A 14,988-nucleotide genomic window follows, 5' to 3' on the forward strand; every position below is an offset into this window, starting at 1 on the left:
CACTATTTGCAATAGCCAAGACATGGAAGCAACCTAAATGTCCATTGAAAGAGGAATGGATAAAGAAGATACGGTACATATATACAATGGAATATTACTCAGCCATAAAAAGAATGTAATAATGCCATTTTCAGCAATGCGCATGGACCTAAAGATTATCATACTAAGTGAACTAAGTCAGAGAGAGAAAGACAGATATCATATATCACTTATATGTGGAATCTAAAAAGATGATACAAATGAACTTATTTACAAAACAGACTCACAGACTTTGAAAACAAAAGTATGGTTACCAAAGGGGAAGCGGGGGGAGGGATAAATTAGGAGTTTGGGATTCTTACTAACTGGCTTAACAGGTGTTGGAGAGGAGGCTCCTCTATGGTTGTTTGAGGGATGGATATAGTTTGGAATTAACATATACATACTACTATATATAGAACAGATAATCAACAATGACCTACTGCATAGCATAGAAGATTCTATTCAATATTCTGTAATAACCTATATGGGAAAAGAATCTGAAAAAGAATGGATATATGTATATGTATAACTGAACCACTCTGCTGTACACCTGAAACTAACACAACACTGTAAATCAACTATACCCCAATATAAAATAAAAATTAAATTAAAAAAACATAATTTGAAGAGACAGAGCAAGCATCATTTGTATCATCTTTTTAGATTCTTTCCTTAACCGTGTCCAGTCTACTTTATAAGTAGACTTGTTTATGGGCATATAGCCCATCAGAGGCACTCTTCATTTCTGTTACAGTGCTTTTGATCTCTAGCATTTCTTTTTGGTTCCTTCTTAGGAGTTCCATCTCTCTGCTTACATTGCCCATCTGTCCTTGTGTGCTGCTTCTTTCTCCACTAGAGTCCTTAGCATATTAATCATAGTTGTTTTAAATTCCTGGTCTGATAATTCCAAAATTCCTGACCCTCCTCGCTTTGCTTGATGGCTATGACACCCTGGCCTCTTTATGTAGTCCAATCTCAATCCCCTATTGTAATAGTCATGACCCCTAGTCATTTGTCTTTAATAAGGTCCTCCTTACTATTAAAAAAATATAAAAATAAAAATAAAGTTCGAGAGATGCTGTTGTTTTGTTCTGTTTTTGTTTTTTGGAGGTTTCTATTAAGATATCCTCAAGCTCAGAGATTTCTGGTTCACAGTTTTAGCTTCCCGTGGTAATCACCTGGGAGCTTTAAAACATACCACTGCCTGGATCCCACCCTAAGAGAATCTGATTTAATCAGTCTGGGGATTTTTAAAAGCTCCCACATGATTCTAATGTGTAACCAAGGTTGAAACCTACTGGTCTTGATTAACCCCGTCTCTCTACAGACAAGAACAGTAAGACTCCGCAGCCTTAGTAACTTACTCCAGGTTATAAAGCAAATTTGAGAGCAGACCTAGGAATCTGAAAATGCCAGTCTGGTTTGGGGCTGCCTACACTATGGTAGAGCCCTTTCCTTCCACAGCTGAGGCCTCTGTTCCCACGTTGAGGAGCTGGCATAATCCTTGCTCCCCAGAGCCTTTCATTCACCTGCTCCTGTTCATCTTAGGAATGTTCTGGCTTTCTGGACACATTTTAATGCCTCTCTCACAATTTTCATCTATGTTTTGCATCCCTCCCCTCCTCCACTGGGCCCACTCTCATAAGCCCTGAATCGTTCCCAGACTTTCCAGCCTCCTTGTAAATGCCCTTCTCCGTACCCTGGACTAACATTCGCTAAACATCATCACCTCCAATGGCGTTGCTTCTCCACACAACCCTCCTGATACAAACCGAAAAAGCTTCATCTTGAATTCTGACATTCCAGGTTCTGGTTCTGTCCCCTTGTCCTTCGATCTTCCTCACCTTCTTGCACCCATTGAACCCGGCCTTGACCACACTCTTCCATGTAACGCCATGGCTGTCAATGAACACCTGTCAGAATGTCTCAGGGGAGCCCTTTTGCCAAACCTCAGGTGCTGCAGCCCTCTCCCCAAGGGCACTTCAGAGAGTGGGGACTAAAGGAAAAGGCCTGGTCATCTGAATTTTGAAATCGCACCCCTCAATCCTGAGGCCCTGCCCCACCACGGGCTCTCCCCAGAACTGCAAGGCTTTCACGTGCTTCCAGGCTTCCCTCATCTCAGCCCTTTGTGTCTATGAACCACTGCCACTGAGTCCCCAGCACTGAGGGAAGCTTGCTGCTCTGATCTTGTCAGTCTGATGGCCCAGTAACCCCCACTGTGTTTGTTTTGCTGGCTTGATAGATTCATGACAGGCACAAAAAAAAATAAGGACATTTTAGAATGGTACGAATTTGGAAGAAAATCTGGTTCATTCTTTATCGTGTTGTCCTTTACTAATGGAATATTTTCACCTGACCCATCAATCTTTAGCTCTAATTATATCTCCATTTCACTGCTCCGTGGCTTACCACTACTGTCCCTGTTCATTGAAATGTTTTATCTTGAAGCCTCTGGGCTACTTACTAGAGACTCATAATACCCATAATTTAAAGAGGAAAAAAAAAGTTATAAAGCCTTCATGTCTTAAATGCAACAGCATGGCCTTGAAACACTATAGAACTTGCGGTCTAATAACTTAGAACTAAATTAGCTAAAGCTTTGATTCAGATGCATTTGGAGATCAAAACAGGCTGAAATGCCTTAGGAAACATTTATGCTTACGGCCATAATTAGACAACTGCTACAATATTGAAAAAAAAAACGAATTTTACAAACTAATCAATTGAGACTTCAAAAAAGAAAAACATGTCAGCTTATTCCAGCAGTTTATTAAGGGGCAATGTTTCAATTGCAAATAATTTATATCATATAACTAAGCTCATTTAAAATTAATTAGTTTTACCATAAATAAGCATATTGAAGATTCTACCAAAATCAGAAACTCTACCAAAGATTTTTGAATCACATAAAAATTTAGTTAATGGGCCTTCAGTTATTTACCAGTAACAAATACACAAATCTCAGTGTTTTGCCTGTGTCATTAGATTATTTTAAAAGAGCACATGGTACAACACACTGATATAGAAACACCTCCTGCCAAATTATCTTCAGGATTCTATCAATCCAACATTTGTAAAATTAGAATCCAAGAAAATACTCTAGTATTGATACGATTAAGTACATGTGGGTGTTGATTTTTTGCTTGTTTGTTTGTTTGGTTTTACCAAGGACATTCTATGAAGATGTATATTCAAAGCCACAAATAAAATAACTAAAGGGCTTCTGGGTGAATTATTTGACTGTAATAGGCCCTGGTTTTATGTTACTGAGCTCTAAAAATCTGATTAACAAGAAATCACATGCACGTTAAGAGTAAGTGAAATCAGTTTGGAAAAAAATACTTCTAGGATAGGTGCTTTATTTATTGAATACTTACTATGTTACTCCCGTTTCACAGATGAGGAAACTGAGGCTCAGCAAATTCTGAACATGGGTCTTGCTGACTCTTTTGCCTAAGCCTTTCTGATTCCATTAATATGTAGGTTGAAATGTTTTTCTTCTTTAACCTATTGGATCAAAAAAGGGGCTGAATATCAGTCACCAAGTCTTTGCTGGTGTGTAGCAATCATGTCGTGAAATGGGATTTCACCATATTTTAGGCGTCCTGTCACAGTAGTTATTGGCATTTGCACTTTACTCAAGGTTCCTTGTGGTTTTTCTTGACCTCTTTCTCTTGGATATCAAACAATGGGTATTTACCACAAATGTATGAAACAAAAACGGTCCAGGAAATGCACTATGACAGACAAAACTCTAACAGTATTTAATAGTTATGAAAATTGAAAAAGGTAATAGGTCTAAGTAGAAAGCTACATGTTCTAGGAAATTATAAGTATCTGGAGATGACGTAAAGGAATCTAGATGAGTTCCCTGTTCTTATTTGCAGATAAAGAACTTAACCCAATAACAAGTCTTGCAAACAAAAGGATTACTGACTAGTTGAGGGACACGGTGAACAATGAGGAAAAGAGTTAATAATACTCTCACATAGTGAGTAGTCTACAGATGAGGACAGGACAGCAGTTTACTGCCTTGTGACCTAGAAAGACAGGTTATCAAAGGTTATTACATGTAAGTCATCATTCCCTCCTCTAAATACAAAGAATTGAGCTGTGTGGCATCTAATATATAGCAGTTTCTGATTCTTGACAGATGGTCCCTATTAAATCAGTCTCTGGACAAAGATGGTGTCGGTGAGCTAATTCTGTTCATTCATTAACTCCATCACTCCTTCCCACATTTATTGAACTAACTGACCTTTATTAAACAATATTTTGCATGGGACACTGGGCTAAATACTCAAAACAAAACACAACAGCCATGGCTTCTGTTGTCCCCTCTAGAACCAGGCCCACCTGTCAAGATTGGTTCCTGGTCATCCAAATTAATACTTTGCTTCCCAGGCTGAAATTTTTAGCAGCGTTGTTCAATATGAAATATTAAATGGAGATGCTATAGAACAATATAGTAATTCCTCTATTAATTCAGAAAGGGGCAAGTTGAATTAGAGAAAAGACTGGATTATAGACTATGTAAAAAGAAAATCAGTTTAATTCCAGCACCTGAATTATGATGTTCAGAATTGCAGAATTCTTCCATCCACACAAGAGTCTTTAAAATATTTGTTTTAATCAGTAGTTTTAGTTTAATGGTAAATTTACATGCCAATGATTTCTTTGGATTTTAGACCTTAGAAGATTGTTGAAAAAAAATGTTTATTCTTCTAATTCGTTAAATACTTTGGATAGCTTAATAATGCAGCTAATTTACGTAGCAGAGCAAGTCTCTCTTTATAGACCTTTACTATCCAATAGAGTAGCCATTGCCCACATGTAGCTACTTACAGTATACAGTCCAAATTGAGCACAAGATGTGTACTTTGTGTAAAACACACACCAGATTTCTAAGACTTAGTAGTCCAAAAAAGTATGTAAAACTCTCAATCATTTTTATATTGACTGCATATTGAAATTATAATATTTTGGATATGTTGGGGAAAATAAAATACTGTATAGTATCAAGCTTTATTTTCTATGCCTTTTATTTTTTTAAGTGAATACTAGAAAATTTAAAATATGTGGCTTGCATTGTATCTCTGTTGGATGGCATTATAACAAATAATAAAAAGAAATGTTTCCGAGGCATTAGTAGATTCTAATTACTATCTGTGGAAGTCCAAAAATAAAATGAAAAATGTCCTTAAATGAATATGAAAAACCATCCTTCCAAACTAAAGCAAAATGAATGGGGCATAAGTGCGTGACCCACCACACCTCTCCTCCCCCTCTCACTCCCCAACCCCAGGTTCAAAGGAAGGAACCTGGAATGTAGAGCAAACAGAAATATGGCAGAAATTAGCCCAGAGGCCTTGGGGACCACGGCTTACCACTTAATGCCGCTGCACAGCTGGCCCCAAAAGGTATTGAGATGTAGGACTTCCAAGGGAATGGTCTCTATATTTTAAAAAATATATGTAACATGGTGAAAAACTCAGAATTCATGAAAGTAAAGCATCAATGGAAGAAGTAATGCCCTGAGAAGCCAGTTAAGAAATGAAGATTCCATCCCCGATGGACCAGAAAGCCCTTCTAGCACCTCCTGCTGCCTCCGGGTTCCCAGCCTCATCTGAGCGGTGTCCCGCCCACTCCCCCTTCCCGCTTGGGGCGAGCCACCGACCTCCCCCTAAAGTCTACGGGGACTCAAAGTTAGCGTGATGCTCACCTGATAACTTTGCTGAATGATGCTGAAGTGTCATTTCTCATTGGGTCTTTGGCGTCTCCTGTCTCTTTCAGTGTCTGAAACTCCCTCTCAGCTCAACCATAGGGATTAGCTTGGAGCACCCTCCCCGCCCCTACCGTCTTCCAGCCTCGAACTTCACTCCTGCTTTCAGATCCCTTTCTTCACCACTCAGATCATATTCTAGGTGGTTTAATCAACCCAAAAGAACAAAATAATTAAGAAATTTATCTAGTTATTTGGTGATGTAAGAAAAAGTTTCAGGCAGATTTATTACAATTCTTTATCAAGGGACAGAACTGCTTCTCTCCACACTCAAGGAAATTAAATGCTGTAGCAAGAAAATTATTTTTAAATAAAATCCATTATTTAACGGTAATTAACAATAAGAAACTAGTCCAACAAATAGGAATCATTAAATAAGTTGTGATAAATTCATATAGTGGAATTACTCTACAGCTATCAAAAATCATGCCTTTGAAGACTGACAAAGGAAATGCACACAATGAAAATTAATAAAGACACATAACTATTTACAATATGATCTGACTCTATGTAAAATAAAATACATACACTATGTTAATAGTGGCTACCTCAAGGTGGTGAAATTACAGGTTATTTTTTTTCTTTATATACCGTTTCTGTGTTTTTAAGTTTTTTACAATGAGCATATATTACTATTATAATCAGAAAAATATATACATAAAATAAACTATTATTCTCTAGTTTGCAATTTTAACAATAAGTCCAATTTTTAAGAGTACCACCAAAAGCTTATCTTTCATGGAAAAAAATCATACCACCTCTAAAGATGATACATGATACAGTACAGTTTTTTTTTTTTTATTTACTAGAAAACTGTGTCAGCAAGATTAGTTATGCCAGACATGATATTGATTTATCTTGCCTGATATAATTTTGGCTTATCTATAAAACAAACATTAGGATAATCCCCAACTCCAGTGCAACAGACTTCCCTGTCTGAAAATCAGCAAGACTTATTTAAGGGGCTTTAAAGGATAAGACCTAATTAGCCCTTTCTAAAAATCCATAGCATGTTTCTGTATAAAAGTTCGAAGCAAAACTCATTCAAAGTTAGCTCCACAGAAGTAGCAGCAAAAATATAAAATGGACCTCAGCAATTACAGAAACAAATCTTCCAGCGTTATTAGACCAAATGCTTTTGAACCTACTAAGAATTTTTAAGACTCAATTCAAAGAAATTTTGGCATATTCTAAAGAACAGAAAGTGGAGTCACTCCTCATAAAATAAGTTATTATTTCGTTCTTATTCTCTCAGAAAAGGTCACCTCATTCATTCCAAGGTCTGCTCTAAATAAAAGAGTTTATAATAAAATTAATCACGATGTTGCTCATAACAAGTACTTTCTCCTCCTTTCTTCCCCCTCCAGCCACTGCAGTATAATGCATTTCACAGTCGGTTTATGCTTCTTTAAGGGCCTAATATTGCATAATTCATGCATATTTTCCTGCACACATTTAGTGAAAGTCCATGTGTGCAGGCCCTCGACAGGGACACAAAGCCCTCAAGGACCTGGGGTTTAGAGAGTGCCTCGAAATATAAAAAACTATATTTTATACTTACATAAAATATAGAGTTCTGTCATTTGTTCTGCTAAGCCTATCATTAACCAGATATGTAAATTAATATAACAGTATTTGATAGAAACACTGCTTTAAAAGGAACATTCCAGCCGAGGGCCCTTTGTCATCTGTTCTATATTCTGCCATCTTCTTTTTCAAGGGAAACTTGGCTCAGCAGAGACCATTAGGCATATCATGGCAGTTAAGATATGGTTACTTGGGACTTAACTTTTGATTCCAATACTTGCAATATGACTTCAAGATAAACACTGCATATAGCAATGGGCACAGACAAAAAATATTCTTAATTTTGTCATTCAATTTCTGTAAAAATGTTACAGAATGGTTCCCATTTCTCATGCTTTTGTTATAGAATGTGCTGCAGAAATGACAGCCCCTGTCAGTATTTTTTTTAACACCCCCCTGCCAAAAAGAACAAATCCAGGCACTATTCACATTATTCAATATTTTACAATCACTTATGCTCATTTCAAAAGCTCTGTCAAATGCTACAAAAAGGTCTTCTAGAAGTCAGATATATAAAATCTACAGTTTCAACACTGAGAAGTACAAATGGTTAACAGCTGCTGTGTGTGTACAATTATTTCAAATAAATGAATAAGAAAAATATCAAGACTATTTGTAACTTCTTCTGCCTCTCTTAGAGTAGTAAAAAATAAGAGAAAGAGAAATAATAAAAGCAAAAAATAGAAAAGCTATGAAAGCCAGTAAAGACTTTCGGGTATGAAAAAAGCTGCACTCTGTACACAGGGTGAATTCTTCTGGACAAAATCTTCCCAGAGTTTTGGGACCTGGGAAGCCATTGTTCTCAATAATTTTCCTGTAATGTTTCATGGATGGTTTGGGCTCAAACTGATTTGCAGCATAACGATACAGGCCAAACTTCGGAGCTGTGTGATCATTAAATGAATAAGCAAAGTATCCACAAAGATTGATACCATCCAATATATAGGCTAGAAAAACAAAAGGACAGGAGAAAAGTTATGAAAATATTTTGCACACAACACTTTGCTTTTACATAGCCCTGGCGCATCAGCAAAAATGTCAATACCATTTAATAAAGCTTCAGATTTAATTAGATTTAATCAGAAAAGGCTTCTTGTATCCGAAGACAAAGAGGTAAATACGTTTAACATAGTAGGTTTTACATAATTAAGCCTACTAGGATGCACTTGGGTTAAATCTTTAAGTACGTGAAGCAGTCAAGACTGCTGTGAAGCCATCTTATATGGAGGACAAGATAGTCCAGGGTTTATTCCACCCAGAGTAGGTGCGAGGGATATTCTATCTTCCTCTTTTAGCCAAACTCCTTTATCCCTGGGGAAAATACTAGCTAGCACTTGGACTTTTTCAGTGTGTCAAGGAATAGATAGCACTTTCTCTGCAGGTGATAGTGTGTGTATATGTTTGAGAGTTTCTATCAGGTATCAGGCTCTCAGGTGACTTAACCCTCAAGAGACCGCTGTTTCGGGGGCTCCTTACCTTTCAGAGCTTCGTTTATGTAATTCTTCATGTAATACACCCTCAGATTGTCTTCGGCTGCGTGTGGATCATCGTCGATGCCGTTGGAGATTATATACATGGGGAGGTCTCCATACTTGGACTTCAGCCAATTCAGTACCTTGCGTAACCCCCAGGGCACCACGGCCACCTGACTTGGGGAGTTGAGCCAGGTGATGTCAGTCATTTCTTGCACCGCCAGGTAATCATTATATTTTACTGGATCTTCTTTTTCCCAGTCTACAAGGATGGTGGTGTAATGGCTTAAAGCCAAAAAATCAAAGGAACCCCGGATTAGCTTTTTTTCCTCGTCAGTGAAATAAGGCAGGAGGAAATTGTTTCTCTGGTTCAGCCAGTCCCTCATCACGCGTGGATAATCCCCGGAGCCGAAAATGGGCTCGGCCAGCCAGCCAATGTCAAATTGCAAAACCCGCTCGGCCACTTCTTGGTCTTTTGGGGAGAGAGGGCAGGCCGGTTCTATCCAATCCGCCTGCAGGGCTATGGATATTCTACCCTTCTGAGAGCGCCTAAACTTCTCATCGTACACACGCCAGGCCAACGCGTGGGCCTTCAGGAGGTGGTGCCCCGCGATATACGTCATGTTCCGCGTGGACGGCTCGTTCATCGTGATCCAGAACTTGATGTGGTGGCCGAGGTCTCGAAAGCACAGGCTGGCGTACTCTGCAAAAGCCAGGGCGGTGTGAGGGTTCTCCCAGGCGCCGTGCCGGGCCAGGGGTGGCGGCAGCCCCTGGTGCGGGGCGGCGGGGCGCCACAGGGCCACGACCGGCGTGATGTTGGCGCGCACGAGCTCGCTGGCCATGCAGCGATAGTAGCGCAGGACCGTGCGGTTGACCTGGGACTGGTTCCCCAGCGGCAGGATCAGCGCCCAGTCCAGGGAGAAGTGGAAATGCGACACGTGCATTTCCCGGAGTAAGGCGATCTGGGGCCGGATGGCGGCGAAGTCAACGCAGTAGAATTTCCTCTTCTTGGTCACAACCCCGTCCACCTTAATAAGCCTTTTACTGTGGTGGACATCCCACAGGTAAACGTTGGGGTCGGTAAACTGAGACAGAGTGGTGTCCACCTGGCAGGAAGAGAGTAACCGTTAGCCTCACCTGGACCGTCCTGGAAAGTCGTTCAACGCAGTTTTTTTGACAAAACCAGCCAGCAAAATAGGTAAAAACAGAAACCTTTCTAGCTGAATTTTTAAACTATTTTTTCATAAAGAGGAAGTTCTTGGAGAAGAAAATATTTCCCTTTGATGGGTGCACATTTGTTTTTCCCATAATTCTCTGTAACTCTGGAACTGTTACTTTAATGTTAAAAAATCTGAATTTTTGGGGTCACTTCAGATGACAAACATTAATAATCCTCACACACCTCTGGTCTGCGTTAAGCAAGCAGAGTATTTTGGACGTTTTTCTTTTAGTGTAAGAAATCACTAATGATACGAGGCTTTCAAATTAAAAAAAAAAACGACAAAAAAATGATAAAGCTTAAAACCTGAGTGAGAGTCAGAAAATGAAACGATATTTAAGATTAAATTGCGCTTCTTAAAATCACGTTCTAAATGGAGGTTTGCTCTAGGTGAAGGACATGGAAAATAAGCATAACAGTTGCCTTTTATTGGCATTAGAGTCCGTAACAGAATTTAGCAAACTCATTCTGACTGATGGTAGAAAGTGATAGGGAATGTGGAAAACAATTCTGTCATCCACCCATAATGGGATATTTTAACATAGCTTTTTAAAAATTTCTAAATTATTTTTCTGTGACGATCATGACGATAATGGTTCTCAATCTCTGATTTACAAGCCTTCAAAATGAAAACATGTATTTAGGAAAGTGGACAAATTGCAAAATTAAAATCACAAAATCCTTCCTCCACATGCCAACCATGGCAGGAATGGAAACTGAAAGTTCATCCCGAGGACCCGCCACCAAAGCCAGTTTTCTCCTCAGAAATAATCCTGTTAGAATTGGTTCCTCAGTTTGACCCTCTATATAAAAGCTGGGGTCAAACTCTGGTTTTGAATCTCTAGCAGAGGTTTCCTTGCATTTTTCAGGCCTGTTGCAAATGAGCTTGTTTCTCTAGACGGGTCAGTGCTGTGCTTATAAAGGAAAGTAATAAAATACAGTGTGTCAGAGGGAAATTGCTTTTTCTGGAGAATTGTCCCTTGTAGATCACCCACACATGCATTTCCTCTAATGCTGTGGGAATGCTGTCAGAAGTATTTTTCCACTGTGATGCACCCACAAATCATGTTTCCTCAGCTTTGCAAGAGAAAATATTTGCACTCTTTAGAAGTGAAAGTGTTCATAGCTTGAAGGAATTATTTGGATTATTTTTACAGAGCTCTGAGTTGACAAAATTTGTAACTTTTCTACCATAATTGCTCCAGAACTACAGCTTTTATTCAGTCCATCTGAAAACAAACATGAGAGACTAGGGTATAATTTCTATTTATACCCTATTTCTTAAAAACAGGACATTTATAAATGGGTGCTTAGGCAAAATTCTATATAATCTCCACTGATGTATTGACTTATTTCTTAATTAAAAAAAAAGAAAAAATAAAGTTGAAACTTTCAGAAGGTTATAATATGTGTGTTCAGTATATTACGGAAGAAATGTTTCCCTAACAGTGGCCAATGTTAAAAAAGCTCTACGTCCCCAGTACATAGCAGGTTTTGTATTTATGAGCTATGAGCATTAATGGTTATGGGAAAACAAACCTCTTGGCTGGGAAATTAGGCCCAAGGACAGTGACAATCCATGTGAACAAGCCTAAGATCAGACTTCAGACAGGTGGTGTTAATGAGATGTTATTTTTAAAGCTTTTCAGGTGAAATGCATGCCTCATTCATACTGGGAGTTTGAAACACTAGCCAGGAGTAAAAAGATAAATTTCAATGGTTTGAGATTCACTTATATGTAGAGAATGGACTTGAGGATACGGGGAGGGGGAAGGGTAAGCTGGGACGAAGTGAGAGAGTGGCATGGACATATATACACTACCAAACGTAAAATAGATAGCTAGTGGGAAGCAGCCACATAGCACAGGGAGATCAGCTCGGTGCTTTGTGACCACCTAGAGGGGTGGGATAGGGAGGGAGGGAGGGAGACACAAGAGGGAGGAGATATGGGAACATATGTATATGTATAGCTGATTCACTTTGTTATAAAGCAGAAACTAACACACCATTGTAAAGCAATTATACTCCAATAAAGATGTTTAAAAAAAAAAAAAGTATTGCCAGCTAAAAACACCATGATGGGTCTTGCTGTTTTTCTTACCAGCCTGTGTATTTGAACAGAGGTAGGCACCTAAGTGTATTTGTCTCACTATTCCCTGGTCTGAGCATAGTGGTAGGTACTTAATAAATATCGATTGAACGACAAAAAAAATAAAGTAAAATAAAATAAAAATGCAATTCACTTCTAATGCATTAAAAGTATAGAGACCTGCTTGTAAATTAAAACTTACCCATACACTCATCAGAACTGTCCTAACAAAAAACTTGTTTTTACTTTGTCAGTTAGGAAGTTATTAGCTTGGGAAGAGAGCCGCCACGTACAAACGCTCCAGGTGAAAAGCAGAAAGAATAAAAGAGCAGTTGCAGCCTTTTCCCACTAGAGAGCTTCTAGAGGAGCTGCGGTCCGCAGAGGGTCTGTGTGTGGCTGGGTCAGCAGGGAGCGGGCCAGGCGTCTCGGCTAGGTGAAGGTAGCAGGGGCCCTGAGCTGTGCAGTCCGAGGGCAAAGCTCCAGGGCTGATGGGTGGCTGGCATTAAATCAAAGTCTAAACAACTGCCTCTAGGGAGCAGAAAAAGGAATTCTCTCCCTATCTCCCTACCTCTTCGCTGCCTGCCGTACTTGTCACCTCTGATCAGAGTTCTTCTTCTCTCTGGAAGAAGTAAGATGTACTCTTAAAACATTCTCACCACTGACCAGTTCCCAAGGCAGACACAGTCCCTGGATGGGAACAAAGCAGGAGTGAAAGGGCTCCCCACAAATGTCCCCACTGCTCCCTGAGTTCATACCATCTACACAGAAACGCTGGCGGAGCCTTCTCTCCTCAAAAGACAAAGCTGGGAATTACCAGCCCTGGCTGGGCTGCTGTCAGAGATGGGACAGAGCACGAGGCCTCAGTGACTAGGGTCCCAGGGCCCAGCAAGAAGCAGGGCTCAGAAGAAGGTCAAGAGGTAGAAAAAAAGACCAGGGACCAACCAGGATGCACTAGGGAGTGGCCTTCCCCCCTTCCTTCCTTCCTCCTTCCCTCCTCCATCACTAGCACCACCTCTGCCGTTTCAGATCCTACTTGAACCCCCACTGTGGATCCCACTGCAGGAGAAATTAGGATGGGGAGGTTCCAAATAACAGTGGGCTGAGGGAGAAGGGGAGATGGAGGAGGGAGGAAAACCCAGAGCCAGGAAGACAAGATACTGGGCTCAGATATCCTTGCAAACACAGCGATCCTTGGATGCCTTTTTTTTAACATCTTTATTGGAGTATAATTGCTTTACAATGGTGTGTTAGTTTCTGCTGTATCACAAAGTGAATCAGCTATACATACACATATATCCCCATATCCCCTCCCTCTTGTGTCTCCCTCCCTCTCACCCTCCCTATCCCACCCCTCTAGGTGGTCACAAAGCACCGAGCTGATCTCCCTGTGCTATGCGACTGCTTCGCACTAGCTATCTATTTTACATTTGGTAGTGTATATATGTCCACGCCACTCTCTCATTTCGTCCCAGCTTACCCTTCCCACTCCCTGTGTCCTCATTGGATGCCTTTTAAAAGTAATGAAGGGACTGAAGTTGAGACTGTCCCTAAAACTAACTGGAGGTCTGAATAAGATGTAAGAATAATACAACTCGGCAAAAAAAGTACTAAGGATGGTGTTGATTTAAAAAGAAATTTTCTTAATTATTTATTTATTTGGTTGCATGGGATCTTAGTTGTGGCAGGTGAACTCTTAGTTGCGGCATGCATGTGGGATCTAGTTCCCTGACCAGGGATTGAACCTGGGCCCCCTGAATTGGGAGCATGGAGTCTTAACCACTGCACCACCAGGTGTTGATTTATTCTCCCATAAATCAAAGGTTTCAATTTGATATTTACCAAAACAACAGCAACCCATTTCAACTAGAAGGCCTTCCCTCAGATCCAAGCATTCTTCCAAACGCCTCTTTCGAACTGAAAGGTAACAGAATATGCCGTCCCAAAATATGATTGTAGAAGTTCAGGGCATGCCACCTCAAAAATGCCCCTTCAGTATATTGATTATTTTGAGCTGCAGGTACTTGAAAAATAGCAAATGCAAGGGAAAGGCTTTCTCTGAACTCCTCTTATCTGCCTACAGACAGATCCTCCAAAAGGAACTCAAAAGGATTGTCATAAATCCCTTTGTGGGAGTTTCACCAAGCAGGGAAGATTTATCACAGGAGAGGATATTCAAAGCCAACATCACATGCAGGCAAACTTTGTCACAGACTATCATAGCTCCCATCTATTCTTTTAAGGGTCCATTCATCTTTCCTAAAAAGCATTTACTTTGCCCCTTTTCCTATTAAGATGGTATTTAAGCCTGAACTCTAAGCCACCTTGGGGAGTTACTCATTTTTCTCAGAGCGTCTCCCATGTATACATGAGGTAAACATACTAATAAACTTCTGTTTGTTCTTCTCATGTTAATCTATCTCTTATTACAGGGGTCTCAGTTAAGAACTCAGAAGGGTAGAGGAAAAGTTATTTTTCCTCCCCAGCAGAACCAGTGAATTGGCTAGAAGCACCCAACATGCTAAACCCTTTGCTTGTCTGTGGATACCAAACTTTGTCTCCGTCTTGGTCTCTATTTTCACACACAGACTCTGTTCAGCAACACCTCCACTCCCTCCCCACCCTGCTCACTTACCACCATGCTCTGTTCACACTGTCAAACTATTTGCGACCCATCATTTTCCCTCAATAGACTCCTTTGAAAGCAGGGGTCGTATCTTACTCATCTTAGTGTGTACTCCCCTCAACCGAGTCCCCTCCCCCCAGCAATTAACACAGGGCTTTGTACACACTAAGCATCCAATAAGTGCTCGCTAAAGTA

The 14,988-nt window shown here is 40.1% G+C and overlaps 1 protein-coding gene across 1 annotated transcript in view; it reads right to left on the reverse strand.

Moving 5' to 3' along the window:
• Positions 1 to 14,988, reverse strand: part of KL (klotho) — a 75,688-nt gene that overhangs the window by 32,089 nt on the left and 28,611 nt on the right. The window contains exons 5-7 of the mRNA XM_024755646.1: positions 8,867 to 9,968; positions 5,744 to 8,337; positions 3,399 to 3,528 (exon numbers count right to left, since the gene is read on the reverse strand). Coding sequence (XP_024611414.1) covers positions 8,000 to 8,337; positions 8,867 to 9,968 — 1,440 coding nt within the window. The 3' untranslated portion in view covers positions 3,399 to 3,528; positions 5,744 to 7,999. The remainder of the gene's footprint in view (positions 1 to 3,398; positions 3,529 to 5,743; positions 8,338 to 8,866; positions 9,969 to 14,988) is intronic.

This window comes from Neophocaena asiaeorientalis, unplaced genomic scaffold (assembly GCF_003031525.2).
Source record: "Neophocaena asiaeorientalis asiaeorientalis breed wild unplaced genomic scaffold, Neophocaena_asiaeorientalis_V1.1 scaffold59, whole genome shotgun sequence".
Lineage (NCBI taxonomy): Eukaryota > Metazoa > Chordata > Mammalia > Artiodactyla > Phocoenidae > Neophocaena > Neophocaena asiaeorientalis.